Source organism: Lepidothrix coronata, unplaced genomic scaffold (assembly GCF_001604755.1).
Source record: "Lepidothrix coronata isolate B3197 unplaced genomic scaffold, Lepidothrix_coronata-1.0 Scaffold57, whole genome shotgun sequence".
In the NCBI taxonomy this organism is placed as follows: domain Eukaryota; kingdom Metazoa; phylum Chordata; class Aves; order Passeriformes; family Pipridae; genus Lepidothrix; species Lepidothrix coronata.
In genome coordinates this window covers 4,360,768-4,368,948 of record NW_016690237.1, presented here as the reverse complement: position 1 = coordinate 4,368,948, position 8,181 = coordinate 4,360,768, and the positions used below count along the sequence as shown (strand labels likewise).

Below are 8,181 nucleotides of genomic sequence, written 5' to 3'. Positions count from 1 at the left end.
GATATCCCACCACCCCTCCTCTCCCCCCAAAATCCCACACCTTTTCATTTTTCCCTGCTAACAAAACTATCTGGAAGCAAACATCTTGCATTCTATTCCTCACCACTGTGTTAGTGACCCAGTACAGAGATAACAGCTGTGATTGCAACAAAAAAAAAAGTAAAGAAGTAACACTGAAGCAGAAAGGAGATGACTTTTATCTCTGCAGTTTGAGCCCTGCAGTATTTCCTGCTCTGCAGCTAACCAGTTTTTCACTGTGCCTGAGCACAGGAAGCTGCTGTTTACTCCCTGTTCCCACAAGCAAATTCTCTGCCAGCAAAAACTTGAGTCACTGTGTGCTTTATACTGATGTTTTCTTTCCGGCTTTTTGCATGTCTGAGTACTAAAAGCAATCACTGGCATTTATTTAGCCCCTTTTTCCTTTGACAAGTTTTCTAAGTGAACTTAGAGTAGTGAAAAACATAAATATTGAAATGACCTACAAAATTTTGTAAAATCATTTCTATGCCCCACTTTGGAAAAAAATCACTAAGAGATAAGAAGAAAAGTGTCAGCCAACTAAACTAGCTGAACAAGTAAACTGTTTGCAGGGATATTTGATGGGGAAGCAAAACAACAAACCAACTACAATAACCTTTTTCCATTTACTAAATTCAACCACCAGTTTCTCTAGAATTCTAGCAGGATGCTTATAATGAATTCTGACTTCACCTACTCGTGCAAAAATACAGGCATTAATACATTTCAAAGCCCTAAAATCTGTGTAATTTCATTGCAAAATGCAGTGCAAAGTTGTCTTCTTAGAAATTCAGGCTAGGGTCACAGCACTGCAGGTTTTTGTTTTTTTTTTTTAGTTTTGGTTTATTTTGTGGGGGTTTTAACTAGTATTGGCATGATCTCTTTATACAAGTTATAGTTGGTAAAAATATGTATACTGCTACTGAATATGTTTTTTCTCCAATACTCAGATGAACTTGTTTTTCTAGGACTCGCATTGAAACAGTGCAAACTATTAATCCAAAACATTTTTATTAGCATCTTAAATTCAATAAAATTGCTTTTGCCAAATTAGTATGCAACAGAATCTCTTTCTGAAGAGAAAAATGCTTCTCTCTTTTTTGTAACTGTTGCAGAGGTATACTGCATGTCAACATTTTGTACTTCACAATGTCTGTTATGTAGGTAATTTTTACCCAGCTAAAGCTTCAGATCACAAGTTCACAACTTGAGGACACTCCCTTGCTAAATCAGATTCACTCCATCTCAAGTGTTGTTCAGCATCTCAACAATATTTCTGCAGAGACAACAGAGCAGTACAGGAAGCAGTAACAACTCAAACTACTATGTTTGGATAGAGTGCAGCCATGATTTGTGTACTACAGAGGCACAACTGCAAACATCTGGAGTTTTATGTGAACCTAGCATTTCTTACTGCTGCCTGCTCAGCACTGTAAACTAGGGTCTCTGCAGCATTTTCCAACTGTCTTCCTTGAGCAGGCATAATCTGTAGTCAGAGATTAGGCATGTACCTCTACAGTTTTCTCTTACATGTGAGACTGCAAAACCAGGATTTCCTTAAACCTTTCACGGTGGCAAAGAATGAAAGGGAAAACTTCTGATTGACATTGCTTTTTATTTTCTTTATTTTCATCCACTTTGCTTCCCAGAGAAAGAAATAATACAATTATTATCTGAGAGCTTTGTCAGCAGAGGACTCAGTACCACAGAACATGTCGCTAGAACACACACCTCACAAAATTTGTGTGCTGTCTCCTTCCTTATCACACCAGCAGAATGGGAATGTCCCACAGCACGGCTGCAGCCACGGCTTCCACACCACGTTGTACACAGAGAGCTGCTCTGGGACTGGAGTCAGTGTCCTGCGATGTTCTTCGATGGCTCTTCCAATCTTCCTTATGACAGTGTCAAAGAGGGGCTCAGTGTCAGCCGAGAGAGGTTTGGCTTCAGAAGGGTCTCGTGAGAGATCAAACAGCAATGGAGGGTCGTGATGGGTCACACCTTCCCCAAAACATGGGCAATTTTTTTTTCCATAACAAGCTCCAGCTCCAGGTGGATGAAAGACTGGAGTCACAAAATGAGCCTTCCAGATAGCTCCACCTGGCAGGAAAGAAATCTTATGACACAACTAGAAGACCGTAGAAAAAAACTGGAAAGTTCCCTGAAGCAATAGGAATAGAGCTATTTACTAAGGAGACCTCTTCTCACACACCCTAGCACCCTCAATACCACAAATCAGATTATCTGTGTAGCTACTGACTTTGAAGGTGGAAAACTCTATAAATATGAAAAAAAACACATTGAATTTCCAGTGTGGGAGTTCCAGTGCCTGTATTCTCATCCCACTTTAAGGCATTCCCTTTGTTACTTACAAAAACTTCATTGCTTTAATATATCTCTGGCTATCTAGTCAGTGATATGTCATGCATAACCATTTCAAGAATCTCAGTACTGAAAAACAACAGTCACACAAGAAACTTGTCAATTAGGAAGAGGAAAAAAATCATGTTTTGCGGTTACCATGGAACAAATATTTATACTTACTGTCCTTTTGGTGCCACCGCACTGCATGCAAGTAGGACCCACAATAGTGAAATAGAAACTCATGATCTGACTTTTGAGCTCTTCCTTGCAGTAAAGGCAGCAAGTTTTGTCCATCAATCACCCTAATGTAATGAAGAGAAGCACAGTCAGGCAGGAGCAAACCTGACAGTGAACTGCATACTTAGGACTGCTTTTGCATTGGCTGCGCTAGTGCTTGAGAGAGCATACAGAATAATTTGGTCATAGATTTAGAGCAGCCAGCAGACTGCCTAACCAATATTTACATACCTAGATTTTTTATCTTTTTTTTTCAGTTTATTTATTTTATTTCTTGTAATATCTGGCTCAACTGATTTCATTTAGCAGTACATAAACAATATTTAGAGCTTGGTCTTGCAGAAAGAAGTAATTTATTCCTTAAATCAATAGTGATCTCATAACTTAACATTTTGTGACTTTCAAGGGAACTTAAAGAAATCCGTTGAGCAAGATGGGTTTAACAAACTTAGGAGGTACTTGTAAGTGTCTGTAAATCAAGTCAGTTGGTGCCAAAACAACCTCAGCCACCAAATCTTTCCTGAATGAGGCTGAACCTGTGTTTGAAACTGGCACCAGGTCTTTGGAAGGAACAACTGCTCTGGCCACATGCATGCCTATATGTGTATATCTGTGAGAGTTTACTCACTAGTTTAAAATCTCAGGCTAGGCTTTAGGCTAAGGAGCATTTGTGGGATCTCCAAGGATGATAAGAAACAGTCAATTTTTAGTCATTAGCTCTCCAGTGGTAAACACCTCCATACCTGTCGTGCGGCAATATTCCTCCAGCCAGATGAACTACTGTGGGATAAATATCCATAAGACTTGTAGGTTCATCAATAACTGTGCCTGCAGGTAGTACTCCTGGCCACCTAAATATTCCTGGCACACGGATCCCTCCTTCCCAGCCTCCCATGCCTTTTCCGCCTGCAGTAAAATGAATCAACACATGGAACTGAGGCAAACACAAACCTCTTCGTTGGATTATTTCATATGAGTGCACAGAAAGAGATGCAGGAATACATTGCTTATCCAACAGATTCAACTCTTTGCTTTCTTTGGACTTCACATACTTCGTATTTCACATATTCACAGAAGAAAGGGCTGAGCAAGAGTTAAAGAGTGAGATCCTCTTAGACCAGAAAGACCATTTGGACTTTATGTCAATCACTGATTTTGGGTGGAATATAAAAGGATACAAAGAATAAATTGTTGCAGCCAGTCCTGACGCAAGGTGCCCTTACTCTATTCGGTTATATTTCAAGCTAAGAATGCAACTCATTCCAGCTTTGCTAGCTTCATCCAAGCAAATTCCTTGTTTCCGATTTTAACCTTCATACAAAGTTACAGTGATTTTCCTACCTTTATAAATACCATTCCAGCCACCTAGCTGGGCAGACCCATTCTGAGCCTCCAAGTGTCCTCCGTGATCAGAGGCAAAGTATGTGAATGTATGATTTTTCAAACCTTCTTCGTCAAGCAAATCCAGAATTTTTCCTTAAATTTAAGAAGACAGACAGCAAGGTTTCTATCAACAAATTGGAAAGAACAAGACACACTTAAAATGTTTCAATAATAATCTTTCACAGTGCCCCATAAGAATTTTTTGATAGCTTACATTTCTGTAAGTATTTTGCCCTTATAAGTTTTTTTGCTTTAAGATATACAGCTGTATGTGTCTGAAACATATCCTTCATGAAGAATACTTACCCACCATCCAGTCCATTTCTTCTACATTGTCTCCATATAAACCATGACAGCTCTTCCCAAGAAATTTTGCCGTAGTAAAGAGGGGGGTGTGAACATGTAAAAAGGAAACAAAGAGTAGGAATGGTCCTTGCCTGTTTCTTAAGAACAAAAAAAAAATATTTTTTGTGTGTGTTTGGAATATTTTGAAAGATTTCATATCTATGCACAGACACAGACACTGGGTATAGACTATACTCACATTTAGCATATCCTCACTGATCACAGATGAGTTCTTTTTGCATGAAATGTGGGCAAGAAAGATCCTTTTCAGACTGCTCATTTTCAATTTCCAGTGTGTACCCAGGCATAGAATTTGCACAGTGCTTACATAAATCAGATGCTTAACTCTGTTGACTTTTTAATTAAATGCAACCGGATACAGTCTCATGTTTACTTTAATACTCGTGTGGCTTTTTTAAGATGGCCACCTATAATTTTTATTATGTTTGTTTTCGCAAAGTAGAAGAGAAGAATAGTTTCTTTCCCTGTACTTCAAGACATTTGGTGCACAAAATATAGAAAACTGTGCAGGAAAAACTTGAATCTAGAAACTGAACAACCTTACTTGGCTTCCTTTTCAATCCATAAAAATAGATTTCAAGTGTTTTGATATTTTAACATGTAATAATTTCATGCATCAGACACATTTTATCTCAGTATTTTGTAAGGTTTATGAAAAAGAACACAAATGAGGCTTGTAAAATGAAGTGTAAAAACAAGCAGGTTCTCATGACACAGTTATAGTTACTAGTGAGAAAAACTCTATTCCTAAAGTACCCAGCACATCCCAGTTCCTTTACAGAAAACTACAGACCTTTTGATAAATGATATTGCCTCCTTCAGCATGAGGAAAGCAGTCCTCTCTAACCTCATTGGCTGCTCAGTGACATCGTGGTTCCTCATCAGGATACAGTTCCAATACTGCACAAAGCCATAACTGGAGTACCAAGAAATGAAGAAAAGGCTGCCCACCAACGTAACACAGGCAATTGTCTTCCAGCGGATGGAAATCAAACCAATCAGTTTTCCAGCAGTAAGAGTGAGCACAGCAAGGGTAATTATCTGACTGTAAAGCCAAAGCTTAGCTTGCAGGGCTGCATCCAGGTCTGGAGGTTTATTTTTTTGACAGTTGTTTCGAAGCGTTAAAGGCATTCCATAAAAGTAGTCAAACCCATGATTGAGAGGATGGTGACAGTGATCATTGAAGGATTCACAGTTTACACCTTGATGCCACTTTCCTGAAGGTTTTAAAGCATGAAAGAAATTAGAACATTGCGGTGAACAACTCAAAAGGAGCTCAAGGTAACAGTGTCAGCCTCTCTTTGGGAATTAGGTGAGTCACTTAGTTTTTCCACAAAATGTCCATGCATTCTCCTCATGCACAAGGATGCTGAGTGAAACCAGTGCCTGATCAGGTGAACATGATACTGTAACGGGTGATCCCCAACTGGTCAAGCAATAAACAGATAAATTTGTGAGATTCTCAACTACTGAGGTGACAAGGGTCACATAAGGATAGGATTTCATTATCTTTCAGTGAGGACCAAAGAATTAAGGTACTCTAACTTGGTGATGGCTTTATTATGCTCCCTAGCAAACTTTCAATTCATAGATTAACATACAGAAGATATAAATGAAAGATCCAGTAAACTTTTGGGCAATGTTGAAAAACATTTTGATCACCAGACTCAGGAAGAGGATTTCTCAAGCATGTCCCTACTTCACACGAAAAGAGAAAAAGCTGTAAACCAATGTCTTACTCTATCCCACCCAAAACATAAAAAGAAGCTGTTGTCTGCTTCTAAAGTGTGCTGAATCAAAAGACCCTTGGTTTGCCGAGTTATGTGATTGCCAACTGATTACAGAGACAGCCAAAAAGCTTGTGGTTCAATGCCGCCACATCTATTTCTAGCACTTGGAAATGATGATGCATTTGGCACAGCTGGCCCTAAATCACCCGATTTTAAAGGACACAGTGCTTACCCTATCTACCCATTTATGTGAAGGGATCCATCATGGAGTGCCTGTCACAATAAAATGTGACAGGAAAAAAAGTGAATGAAGGGAAAAGAAATTTTGCCAGTTGATTTTAGAGATATTTGGCAAAAGAACAACGAATCTTGAAACTGTTGTGTCTGATCAAAGTCACAGATAGGAAGGTGTTGTGGGACAGTGTTTCCCTGACACCTTTGCATTTTGGCTTCATCTGAGGAAACAGCCACCGTATCATGTCTCTGGGACTCAACAGCCTCATCTGTGAGGTGCTTGTGCTTTGTGATCTCCTCTGTGGTACAAACTTTGCTCCTTTCTCTTCCTTTCTCTTTTGTTTCTCTGCCTCTTGCCTCCTAAAGGCAGACAAAATACTTAAAGACATTATTTTGTTTGGAGCAGTCTCTATGTTAATAAAACTCACAAGTAAAATAAATGCTCACCATTATAATCATGAGACAGTTTTTCATTCTTCCTGTTTTGGGTAGCTTGTACAGGCATTACTATTGTGTTAAAACTGCAATATTTTTAGTCTTCTTTCAAAACATGGGGATTTTCACCCACTCAACCTTTTGGAGAGGATTTGTATCTGTGACTAACAGACCATTCCATGCTAAAACAATCCCTAAATTCCCTTCATATAACTAGTTCATTCTTCAAAGTCATGGTAAAACATTTTCCCTTACCTATCAGTCCAGTGGTATAGCCTTGTTGCTGCAGCAGCCTGGCAAATGTTGTCTCATTAGCAGGGAGCCCTCCTGACCCAGCGTTCCACTGCAGCGCTCGGTACCTGTTGCTGGATGCCATCCCTGATGGAAATTGCTGTGGTCAGTCCTGTGAGCCTTTTTATCCCTCCTGGCAGAGCCTGGGCTGCTCCTGCCAATCTTTGCATCAGGAGCTCAACCTCAAGCCAGCAGAGTTCCTCATGAGATATAAAGCAAAGCATGTCTGGTAGGCAGTCACATCCCATTATCAATAGTGTGTCTTAGGTACTTCAGGTACTCGGGAGTTGTATTGCAACACAAATATTGCTTGACACCAGTTTTGACATCAAATTGATAATAAATCAATGGTGATTGTATATAGTAAATTTTATTTTCTGACTTTTTGAGTATCTGTGAATAACAAACTAAACTAGGAGATAACAGTTGCATTTCCCTAACTCAGAGGGATGCTGTATCATGTTAGGCAGGAGACAGTTCACCAAACATACACACTGAGTTTGCACTTAGTTCTAAAAAGTAGGTATCTAATTTTCCTATATACTACCTAGTGAAAGATGAGTATCTATAAAGTTCTCCATAAAGCACCTTAGAAAGGTGGGGAATGAATCCAACCTCCATTTTCACTGGAGCTTTGTGACTTTGTGCAACATGTTGGCAATGAACTTGCCCATTTCTCTTGAGAACCCCATTTTAAACCCTTACTTATAACCATCAAGAGGGATTCTGGCAGGTTGCACCCCAGGGTGTGTTGCAGTAAGGAAGTGACAGGCATTACTGCTGCTGGATTTCTCCATACCTATTTATTTTCATTATTTAAATCTTCTACATCCTATAAAGTAAGGCTAAAGCTCTGTCAGCTGGAAAGAAACTTTGGGCATCTAGCAGTGCATTTTCTGTTTCAGGTTGAGAAAATAGCCTCAGTTCTCCTATTCCAGTACTTATTGGCTATTGTAGCTTCTCAGCACCAGGCAAAGAAATTCGTAATTCAAAATGGGCCAAACCTGATCTAATGGGGTATCTGCCAGTGAGGAAAGCTGCTCTGCTCGGAGTGCAAAGCGAAGCTGCAGCAATGTGTTGAGTAAGCTTCACTCCTTCTGACTAGCTATAAACATGACTGTGA

At 39.5% G+C, this 8,181-nt stretch overlaps 1 protein-coding gene across 1 annotated transcript in view; it reads right to left on the bottom strand.

Annotated features, from left to right (window-relative positions):
* Positions 1 to 1,217: 1,217 nt before the first annotated feature.
* The window catches only part of LOC108498233 (arylsulfatase D-like), a 33,954-nt gene continuing 26,990 nt past the window's right edge, over positions 1,218 to 8,181 (bottom strand). The window contains exons 5-12 of the mRNA XM_017816704.1: positions 8,063 to 8,158; positions 7,023 to 7,145; positions 5,162 to 5,585; positions 4,309 to 4,445; positions 3,961 to 4,095; positions 3,363 to 3,525; positions 2,563 to 2,684; positions 1,218 to 2,118 (exon numbers count right to left, since the gene is read on the bottom strand). Of these exons, the coding sequence (XP_017672193.1) occupies positions 1,751 to 2,118; positions 2,563 to 2,684; positions 3,363 to 3,525; positions 3,961 to 4,095; positions 4,309 to 4,445; positions 5,162 to 5,585; positions 7,023 to 7,145; positions 8,063 to 8,158 (1,568 nt within the window). The 3' untranslated portion in view covers positions 1,218 to 1,750. The remainder of the gene's footprint in view (positions 2,119 to 2,562; positions 2,685 to 3,362; positions 3,526 to 3,960; positions 4,096 to 4,308; positions 4,446 to 5,161; positions 5,586 to 7,022; positions 7,146 to 8,062; positions 8,159 to 8,181) is intronic.